Source organism: Petaurus breviceps, unplaced genomic scaffold, assembly GCF_028583685.1.
Source record: "Petaurus breviceps papuanus isolate PSGF00001 unplaced genomic scaffold, PetGlider_PUasm1.0 350, whole genome shotgun sequence".
In the NCBI taxonomy this organism is placed as follows: domain Eukaryota; kingdom Metazoa; phylum Chordata; class Mammalia; order Diprotodontia; family Petauridae; genus Petaurus; species Petaurus breviceps.
In genome coordinates this window covers 1,719,635-1,730,987 of record NW_027186199.1, presented here as the reverse complement: position 1 = coordinate 1,730,987, position 11,353 = coordinate 1,719,635, and the positions used below count along the sequence as shown (strand labels likewise).

The 11,353-nt window shown below is 45.9% G+C and overlaps 1 protein-coding gene across 1 annotated transcript in view; it reads right to left on the bottom strand.

Moving 5' to 3' along the window:
* Window positions 1-973: 973 nt before the first annotated feature.
* LOC138168021 (microtubule-actin cross-linking factor 1, isoforms 6/7-like) overlaps window positions 974-11,353 on the bottom strand; it is a 66,607-nt gene continuing 56,227 nt past the window's right edge. The window contains exons 32-33 of the mRNA XM_069096983.1: window positions 2,544-2,698; window positions 974-2,290 (exon numbers count right to left, since the gene is read on the bottom strand). Of these exons, the coding sequence (XP_068953084.1) occupies window positions 1,376-2,290; window positions 2,544-2,698 (1,070 nt within the window). The 3' untranslated portion in view covers window positions 974-1,375. The remainder of the gene's footprint in view (window positions 2,291-2,543; window positions 2,699-11,353) is intronic.

Here is an 11,353-nt window from a genome sequence, read left to right as displayed (position 1 = left end):
CAGCCCGACTCCCACTGAGCCATTCCGGTGTGTGTACATACAATTGTGGACCTACACCATCTCGGCGCCCCTCCCCCCCCCCCATCCCCGCCTCCTGACCCGAGCTGCCCGCTTTGGGAGTAGCAGGGGTGGGGCCTGTTGCTGAGGATGGGGGAAGCCAATGGGCCAGGGAGCCTCCTTCCCTCCCGACGCCAGACGTCAGAGGAAAGGAATGTGGTGGTAGTGGGAGGGGGCACATAGGTAGGGCCAGGAAGGTAGCATCCCTTGACCTAGGGTGGCTGTGGGGCTAGGGGCCTTGAGTTGGGTAGGGGCCATCCTTCTTCCTCCCAAAACCTTACCCTCCAGTCCCGAAATGGCCCAGGTGAGTCGGGGCGAGGACCAGTGCCTGACCTCCCCCCTCTTGGTCTCTCAGGCCCGTGGGGTGTAGGGGTACTTTCCAGGACTCCAGTCCCTAAAGGGCTTACGTGAGTAGGGGCCGGGGATGGCAGCAAAGGGACCCCGGGTCCACCTTGCCTTCACCTACACCACTTCGTATCTGAATATTTCCATCCAATCATCACTCTATGTCAGGACCCTGGAGTCTGAAGGGTCGTTCTAGGGAGCTGGCCCTAAGTAAACTGGTTGCCTAGGACCTCAGTACTGAACGGATGAACCACCAGACTAGAATGGCCAGCTCAAGGACCCCTACCCTACTCGGTTTCCTCCAACTCTCAGCTCTAGGTAGCCTGGTCCTCCCCCTCTGGCAGGTACTGGGGTGGGGGTGGGCGTGTTGTAGCCTAGCTGAAGAATGGTGGGGGTAGATCCAGGTTCTCGTTCTTCCTCTTCCCTTCTCCCCCGACTGGCCCCCTCCCTCGGGGAAAGAAACATTTGAATCTAGTTTGCCAGGGAAATTCTGGGCGGTTTAAACTTTGCGTTAGGGAAGGGGGAAGGGGGAGGAGAGGGCTGGGAGATAAGGACTGCCACAGGAGAGTAATTAGTTTTTATATAAAACTTTATTGCTGAGGTGTGAGGGTAGCGGGAGACCTAAGCTCCTGAGGGCAGGGCTGCTGGTAGACAGGGCTCTTCTGTTGTTGTTACAGGGCACACGCAGAAACAGGTGAACGCACCGACGTCCAGCCTCCCTAGAGCTGGGCACGCCTGGCAGACTCCCCCAGCCCAAGGCCTCTCAGTGCCCCGCCCCGGTCCCGTCCACCTGCACGGCCGGAGCAGGAACATCTGCCCTGGAACTAGGGGATGGGGATGGGGTGGGGAGGGAGGGATAGGTGTGGCCCCATCTCCCCACCCCCACTACCCTTACCCTCAGCCCTAAAAGCCCTGGGCTCCTTCCCCTCAGCAATCGACCTCCAAATTAGTCCACAACTCAGCTCTGCCTGGGCTATTTTCTTGTGTCCTCCAGTCCCTGCTTGCTCTCCTCTGGTTCGCTCTTTCTCTGTTCTGGTACCTGCTTTTTCCCCTCCAGCTCTTGCTCTGTCTGTCCTGGTGCCCACTCTATGTCCTCTGCTGTCTTCTCTGTCTGCCCTGCTGCCCACTCTGTGCCCTCTGCTGCCCTCTCTGTCTGCTCTGCTGCCCACTCTGTGCCCTCTGCTGCCTGCTTTGTCCTTTCTGTCTCCTCTAGTGAATCTTCTAGAGCTTCCTTCACCACCCCTTTTGTCTCTTCCTTAGATCCCTGCTTTGTCCCTTCCAGCACCCTCTCCTTCCATCCTGGAACCCACTCTGTACCCATCTGTGCCTGCTCTGTCTCTTCCTCTTGTAGATTCTCTCTCTCCTCCAGTGCCTTTGATCTCCCCTTTGGTTCCTGCTCTGTCTCCTCCAGTGTCCTTTCTCTCCACCTTGGTTCCTGCTCTGCGTCCTCTGGTGCCCACTCTGCCTCTAGTACCTGCTTTATCTCCTTCAATTCCTTTGGTGCTTCTTTCTCCAGCTCCTGTCCTGTGCCTTCCTGTGCCCCTGCTGTCCCTTTCCCACCTGCCCTCTCTGTTTCCTCTGGTGCCCGATCTTTGCTCTCCAGGGTCTGCTCTTTCTTTGATGCCTGCTGTATCTCCTCTGTTTTCTGCTCTTTTGCTTTCTCTGGCACATGTTCTAACTCCTCTGGTGTGCTCTGAGAAGCTTCTAGTGCTTTCTCTGTGCTTTCTGAGTCAGGTACCTGCCCTGTGACTACAGGTACCAGGATAGGCTTGCTTTCCACCGATACCTCTATGGCTGCTCTGGGCTTGCTATCAGTGCTACTGGTGAGCAGTGTGGTGCTGAAGGGACGTGGTGCTCTGTCCCCAGACCGGGTTCTCCGAAGCACTGACTGTAAGAGAGAAGAGAAAAGAGCTGGCACCGGTGTCTTGGCCTCACCCTCATGTCCCCTTGCCCTTAACAGTTCTGGGTGCTACCTTCCCTCCCTCTCCACCCCCTGCTTGGGGTAGGTGTGTGTCAATGGCCATGGGCAGGGAGCTACCACTGGGACCTTGGTGACAGGAGACAATGGGGTCAAGGGATCCCAGAGGAAAAACTAACCTGACTATCCAGATGCCTTCCTGCCTACCACCCATCAATCTCACCTTTCGGGCCTGGGGGCTGTTGGGGGCTGAGGCGCTGCTAGAAAGGCTGAGGTTAGAGGCAGAGCAGCTCCGAGACAAGGTTTTGTGAGGGGGGTCAGGGGTCCCATCTGGAGCCAGGAACTTCTCATTAATCTTCAGGTTGGTTCGTCCCTTCACTGGCAGAAAGAGAGGGAAGGCCAGAGTTATGTACATTTGGGTGGAGTGGGGGTGGGGTGGGAGAGGAGAGAGGGAGGGTTTAGCAGTGTCTCTACTCACTTTACCACCTCCCCCCTATTCTCTCCCTCTAGGCTAAGTCCCTTGGCCTTCAAGACACCCTACTGATTTTCCTGTTCTTGCCTTCATATGGCCAGGTCTTTCTGCATGGCTTCTGACTCATGGCCCTCTGGCTTGTCCTGACCCCCATTTTTCAGGTATACCCTTACCCTAGCTGACGCAACTAGTCCTGATGTGACCACACCAAACCTTTTTCAGACTTTCTCCCACTCCACATTCTACTCTGCAATGACCACCAATGTCTAAGCCCCATTCTTGGGTCTGCCCTACATCTCCATTCTCCTATGCCCATAGTTCCTCAGCTCACACCCAGGGCCTGCTTCCATTTTGAAAATCCTTTTTAGGGCTTCAACTCACCTCTGAATAGGGACAACTCCCAAGTCTACATCTCTATCTTTAATCTCAAACTCTGAGTCTTTCATTCCATTACCTCATTTCTACTCTGGAAAAAAGTGGCTAAAAATTGCACATTGTGCAAATTATGACACTGTGTTGAATGAGTAGCCCATTGAGTGAGTCTATTGGAAAATGTTTCTGGAACAGATTCTGCAGGTACATAATGAAATGGGCCCAGAATTGAATGGAGTCAAAAGGGGCGCAGAGTGGATCATGTTTGGGAATGATCCCTACAGGGACAGCCTGCAGCCTTACTAGCTTACAGATAGCCTCAGTTCCTGCCAAGTACAGGATCACAGACTTGTGCCTCCTGGCTTAGTTTTTGTAGAAGGTTTCAGGCTTGTCCCAAAGCCTTCCCAGCACCCTACCTTAGTCCCAGATTAAGAAAAACTGCCCTAACTTGTCCAGCTTCTGTCCTTGCTATTGGGCTTGACTGCAAGGTTAGCCTCCCCTTGGCCATACCTCTGTCTCACAGCAGGCAGGCCTCATGGTACCTCACAGGACACATCACCAGCGCCTACCAGGAGGTTGGACCTTGAAGGAGGTTGTTGAACCTTCTATTTACCTGCCTGCCTCAACAGACTTCTAACCACTGATAGTCCGCTTCTGCTCATTCACCAATGGTTAGCATGCTCCCCCACCCCCACTCCAGATTCTCACCTATCTCGGTGATTCTGAACCCTCAGTCCTGGGTATACAAACCTTGTTCCCCACCTCCTCCCTCTATTTCCAAGCCAGATCTCTCTGTCCCTCTCCCACTGTTTTTTATAGAATGTCTGCTCCATACTTAACACATTTGTTTTTATCATAAACTTTTTTCTTTCCTTGTCCTTCCATTTTCTGGCTCCCACCAAGACACGGTTTCTTTCTGATGACAATGACTTTTCCAGTTGGACTTTCATTCATTGGTGGTGGTTGGGGACTCTGAATATTCTTTGCCCCTCATTGCCACGTTTAGACTCTCCCTCAACCACTGTCACTCAGCAGGCTCCTCCTTTGAGGTTCACACAATCCAAATCTGTCACTCAAACCACATCTGGGTGGCCTTTCTCTACTGACCCCAAAGGACACTGTTCTTCCATTTTTAATGAGTTCAGTCCTGGATCACAGTCTTTCTCTCTACCCTGAGTCCTATTCTCATACTAAAGGACTTCAGTATACATAGTGATGCTCTCTTAACTACCCTAACTTACCAGTTCCTCAAACTGCTTAGTTCTCATGACCTATTCCTCCACTCTACCTCAGCTACACAGAGATCTTAGCCTTGATCTTGTCATTACACACAAGTGTTCCACCTCCATGTTCATGGATGGATAAATTCCTTTATCTGATCATTTTAACATTCCACCTTTCCCTCCGCCTGATGACCTGTAATTCTATTCTTCGTCGTAACCCTTACTTAATCCCTCCACTCCTCAGTTTTCTCCCAGGCCACCAACTCTGCACTGGCTATCTTCCCTAATCTTGATTATGTGTTCAACTCTACAATTTCCTCTACCCTTGAATTCTTTGCTCCCTTATACTCTTACTGACTACATTTTGCCAAGCCTCATCCTTAGATTACTGCCACCATCAGCCTCCTTTGTCCCATTCATATGCTACTGTTAAGAGTTAAGAAGAAATCATGGAACCATGCTGACTGTACCTACTACACATTTATACTCAATTGTGTCCTCATTGCAGCTAGATAATCCTTTCACATCTAATTTGATTCAATAACCCACTTGCCACAGTTGATATTCCAAGCCTTTTCATCCCTCCTCAAGACTCTCATGGACCTGATACCCCCAGTCTCTCCTCTGAGGATCTTACTGCAGATTTCACACACAAAAAAATGAGGCCATTCATAGAAAGCACTTTCTTCTCTGCTCTTCTTTCCATATTATTGAGACATCTCTCAATATTTCTTCCTCCACCCCTGTCTCGCATGAAGAAGTGACCCTCCTTGACAATGCAAGCATGCCCTTTTACAAGACATCCCCTCTTACAGAACATTGTCTCCTCTCTCATCCCTGCTCTAATCTTCAAACTCTTCCTATCTATCGGCTTCTTCCTCGCTGCTTACAAGCATGCTCATGTCTGTCCAATTCTTTAAAAATCTTCACTTGAGCCTTCCATCCTCACTTGCTACCACTCTATATCTTTTCTCACATTTTCTGTTAAACTCGTTGAGAAAACTGTCCGTACTAGCTTGGTTCTAAACCCCCTGCAATCTAGTGTTCAACTGAAAATGCACTAATGAGTGCTTAATTGACTTGATTATGGCCTTTCCTCAGTCCTCATTCTCTTGGATATTTCTCCTTTCTAGGTTTTTTTGTGACGGGACTCTCTCTCCTGGTTCTCTTCCTACCAATCTGACCACTCCTCAGTCTCAGTATCCATTGCTGGCTCTTCCTCTAGGTCATGCCCCCAGTAATGGGGGGAAGGGGTGTTGGTGTCCCTCAAGGCTTTCTTGGACCCTCTCCTCTTTTGCCTCTGTACTGTCTTTCATGGTGATCTCATCAGCTACCAAGGATTTAACTATGTTTTCTAATCACATGATTTCCCAGATCTATATATACAACCCTAATCTTTTTCCTGAGCACCATTGCCACATGATCTGACTTCAGAATTGATGCCTGCTGAAGCACTGGATTAAACAACTTTTGTCTGGTTTGCTGGCCACGAGTTGGATGGCTTTGAGGTTATTTTTTTTCCTTCCCCATGAAATTTTTGAAAGTGGTGTTCTTGAGATTGCTTTCCCTCAGCTGTTCCTGAGAAACATCTGTCCAGAAGACTGCGTGGAGAAAGTTGAGATTTAACAACTTATTAGGCGTGGGGAAGCACTGCTGTACTAGAGAGTCTGAGGAAGCTGAGATTTCAGGCTCTCCCCAGGACCTTCTGGCTCCACTGTTCCAGACTTCTAACTTTTTTCAATTCTGCTTTAGTAAAATGTACTGTAATCTATATATTAATGAAAAAAATCCTTTCTGATCACCTGAATCCGAATGGGATGTGGCAGCAATGAGCTAAATAAGATATAGATTATTGTTTGGAATATATTCATACCCCTTAGACTAGAAGAGAACAAACCAGGGTATTTAGGGGAAAAGCTGAAAATCATGGAGACCCAGGCAAGTTTTATAAATGCTCACCCAGGGGTGGGGAGCTGGAGCAGTTTGAGCTCAGAATGCCATCTGGTGGCTTCTGCAGAGATCATACCCTCAACAAAATATTCAGGTCCCACTTTCACCTCAGTGCCAAAGGAAAGCAAATGTTCATGTGAGTGGAACACCATCCTGCTTTACGATTTTACAACCTAGTTTCTCTTTCTCTCACTATCTTGGATACCGTCTTCTGGGAACATACCAGTTTGCCAATGTCCTTCCTAAAATGTGGTGGTAAGAAAAACAGTGGGAATATCACTTCTCTAATTCTGAACTTGATGTCTTCATTGATGCAGCTTAAGGTCACATGGAGTGGCAACAGTCTAGTAGAGAGAGGGTTTGACTTAGAACTCGGAACACCTGACCTCAGGTCTTGCTTCTTCATGGTACAGTGGGGAAAGTACTGAAGTCAGAGAAGAACCTCATTTCAAATCCCAGCTCTGATACTTCCTATGTGAGCTTGGGCAAGTCACTTAATTAAATCCCTGGTTCTTAGTTTCTTCATTTGTAAAATGAGGGGTTTAGATGAGATTAGGTTAGGATTCTTGAGGTCCCTTCTAGATCTAAGATCTAAGAGCTAAAATCCTACCATAGCCTGAGAAGAAAAAGGGTATCAGTACCTAGCAGTACCAGAGATGTGAATTGCCTTGGCCACATGTCTTCCTCATATGCTTCACTACCAGTATACTCTGTGTCCACTCTTCTTACTGATTGTGTGTATGTGTGTGTGTGTGTCAGACAGTGTGCCCCTGGTTTATGAGGGATTATTTATATGTTGTGTTTGTAGATAGTGTGCCATTTTATTAAGTGCCTTTGCTTTGAGCTAATTATGTCTACTGGCTGATTATTAAAGGTAAGCATACCAGTGGGGGCTTGTGAGCCATAGGGTTGTGTGTGTTTTGTTTTGTTTTTGTAGGCATACCTATAACCTAAAGGTAGTAGCCTACCTACAGAACCCAACCTGAGAATTTGGGTGCCAGTGGGAGTTGGGGGAGTAGTCCCAGAAGGGATGCTATGCAAGTCATTGATAAAAATGTTACAGTGCAGGGTCAAACTCAGATTCCTGGAGCACTCCAACTCTTTCAAAGTTGACATGGAACTCTCAATAATTACTCTTTGAACTCAATAATTTAACCAGTTCTGAATCTAACTTAATTGTCTAGTCCACATCTTTCAGTCTTTACCACAAAGATATTATAAAAGGTTTTGTAAAATGCTTTGCTAAAATTTCCATATCCCAACCTTGATCTACCAGTTTAGTAACTCTGTCAAAGAAGGAAATGATGTTTGTCTGGCATGAACTAGCAGGTGGTTTTTTTTTTTAAGTTTTATTGATTCCCTTTGTTTTCACATCATAATAATTTCCATATATATAACCCTTTCTCCTCCCCAGCAAGCCTTCCCTTGTAAAAACAGCTCAGGAAAATCCATGGACACACTGACAGCACATAGCAAGACCTTGATAATGTACTTTCTCTTTAAGATCTTCACTAATCAACCCAAGCTAATCCAATCCAACAAGCATTTATTAAAGCACATTTATCATGTGTTAGAGGGCACTGTGCTAGGCACTGGGAATATAAAGACAGAAAAAAAAAACCCAGCCTCTGATGTCAAAGAAGGTATGTAATTCAATCTAGAGTTCTTCAGGGAGTTAAAATCAAGGTCACTGGCCTATAGTTTATAGAGGCCCATTTTATTCCCCCCTTCTTGGAAGCCATATACATTTATCCTTCTTCAAACCTTTTTACTTTTACAACACCTTTTACTTCTCCCCAGTCTTGAAAAGATCATTGATAGTGGCTCAGTAACCAAATCTTATGTTTTTTTCAGTATGTTAGAAAGTAGTTATGAGATTCTGGTCAACTGAACCTCTCCCCAAGGCATGTAGGGACTCTTAATATCTTCCAACTTATCTTGGGTATCAAATCCCTATTAGCTATTTTTGTTCTGTCCTTTCCAGTTCAAAGACCATTCTTCTTGGCAGAAAAATAATGGAGGCAAAATATAAGGAGTTGAACAAGTTTGCATTATCTCATCATCCATTATCACCATCCAGAGCAGCAATCATCCTTTCTTTGACCTTCCTCTTTTATTCAACATAGCTACCCTTCCCCTACCCAACTCTGACCTTAGCCCTTGACCAGCCTCAATTCCTTATGAGTTTTAGCAATCTGGACGCTATCTTTAAATACACTCGAGTTTATTCTCACCCCCGATTTCTACATCCTGGGATTCTGAAAGGCAGAATGATGTAGTGGGAAGGGTATTGGTTTTGAGGTCAGGTGAGATTTGAGTTTGAATCCCAGTTCACTCTTAAACGTGAGGGTTGTCTGACTGGAAAAAGTGATTTAACATTTCTGAGCCTCACTTTCCTCATACACAAAATGTATTATCCAAACAATCTTTGTAATATTTACTTTACAGGATCATTGTGAAGAAATCATTTTGAAAATCTGAAAGCATAAGACAGACATGAATTGTTTGTTATTACTGCCAGGGTGGTGATTCTGGTTCCCAAACAGATCATGTACTTCCTCCTTCTAGCCAGGTGCCCTGTAGTAAGTATAGTTTCACCAAAATTGCACTAATTTCTCTCTCCATTGATTGCTAAATGCTCTCCAACATATGCTTTGTCCTCTGGTTCAGGGAATTCCTCAAAATTCTTGCTCTACAATGCCTTTCTACCATAGCTTTTATGTAATTTGTTGTTTTAATACAGTGAATCTTGAAGTGCAATCTGGGGATCCCCAGAGGGATGCCCAAGATTCTTTCAGGGGGAGGTCTGTGAGATCAAAACTATTTTCATCCTAATATTTAAAAATTTTAAATTTTAATATGGTAAATATCTGTAGAAATAGCCCACATAACAAAAGCTCTTTAGGAATCTCAATAATTTTAAGAGTATAAAGGGTCCCAGGACCAAAGAGTTTAAGAACCACTTCATTAATGAAATCTCTACTTGGGCAGGGGCTTGTTTCCCTTTCCATTTTTCTGCCATCTCTAGGCAGCTAAGAAAAGAGGGAAGTGGAGAGCTGAAACTATTCAGGACATTTAACATAAAACCAGTTGCTTTATGCATTTTATTGATCTCCAGGTTAAAGCTATCCAGCAAAGATTAGTAACTACTTCATCCCCCCTTTTCAACAGCTAGGCAGCTGTCAAACTTGATGGGCTTGTAGGAGCCATGCCAGCTCTCACAGCAGCACAATAATGACATTATTTGGCTTCACCTGCAGGATTAGAAAAGCAAGGTATTATTCTAGTTTAGGTCCCAAGTGCAGGGCTGCCATCTATATCTATTTTCTACTTTCTTTTATACTCTATATTTGCAAGCTTTTGCATTAGAGGCCTTCATGGAATCAAAGAATTTCAGGCATCGATTCCCTTGGGTCTTGCCTTTGAAGTCCAACTTACCAGGACTCTCTTTTTGTTTTACGTCTCCAGCTATAACTTGCTTGTAGTGGCTATACTAGAACACTATGGGGAGGGGAGAGGAGCATTTGACAAGAGGTTTGAGGGTTGTAAGGAGAAGATACCAGAAGAACCAGGAGATCCAAGCGGTAGAGTTGGAGTATCATGAGCTCAAGAAGGGATGGTCACTGACAGCTGTATTGGAGACCTCACGCCAGTACCCTCACCCCTGGATCAATAATATTCTTGGAAGGAAGATGCCAGAGGCAGAACCTGGCCTTTGACTATCTGGTGATCAGTCTGCTGAAGCACTGGACCAAAGAGCCCTAGTCTGGTTTGCCAGCAAGAAGCCAGAAGGCAATTAGTAAGGTGATTTCCTTCTTTCCTCAGTGAATTTGAAAGTAGTATGCTGGAAAACATTTACCTAAAAAGGCACTCAGGTACACCTGGGAAACAGTCATCCAGAAGACTGAGCAGGGAATGTTGAAATTTCAGACATTACTAAGAGTGTTGAGGCTTCACCACTTGGGAGTTTGAAAGTCAACACTGTCAATTTCATTTTAACTATAGTTAAGAATCCAGGGTAACTGGGATTTCAGAATGTCTAAAGCCATCCTACTTCTAAGATCACCTTTTGTCTGAATTACTGAAATGGGGGCAGCTAGGGGGTGCAGTGGAGAAACCACTGCACCTGAAGTCAGGAAGACATATCCAAGCTTCAGATGCTAGCTATGTGACGCTGGGCAAGTCACTTAACTGTTTGCCTCAATTTCCTCATGTATAAAATAAGCTGGAGAAGGAAATGGTATACCACTCCAGAATCTCTGCCAAAAAAACCCCAAGTGGGGTCATGAACAATTAGACACTACTGAAAAATGACTGAATGAAATTGCTTCTTGGTCAGTATCCCTGACTCAAGCTTTCCCCTACTGTAATCCTCCACCCAACTGCCGAAGAGATTTTCCAAAAGTGTATGTCTGTGTCACCTCCCCCAACACGCACACACACACACCTCAATAAACTCCAATGGCTTCCTATTACCTCTGACACCAAATATAAAATCCTCTACTTGGCACTTAAAGTCCTCTACAACCTGTCTCTTACCTTTCCAGTGTGATTACACTTTACCCCATCCAATAATTCTATGATCCAGCCTATTTGCTGTTCCTTAACCCAACACTTTCCATCTCCTAATTCCATGCTTTTCCATTGACTGTCTCCCATTCCTGGAATGCTCTTCTCTTTCTTCAACTCCGTCTCCTAAGCCTGGCTTCCTTCATGACTCAACTCAAAGGCCATCTTCTTCAGGATACCTTTCCCAGTCCCTATAGTTGCTAGTGCTTTCCCTTCAAGATAATCTTCCGTTTGCACTGGAGGGTGGAGGGATGGAGACCACAACAGAGAGGTCTCTACTATCTTTCCAGAGGCATATATTCAAGATGTCACAGGACTTGTTAAAAAATAAAAAGGATGACTGTAACCTACTTCTGGGACTTCATATGAGCATAAATGATACTAGCAGAAGAAACCTAGAAAGAGGTGCTAAAAATGGCAAGAGTTTGAAGACCACAGGGACAGCCA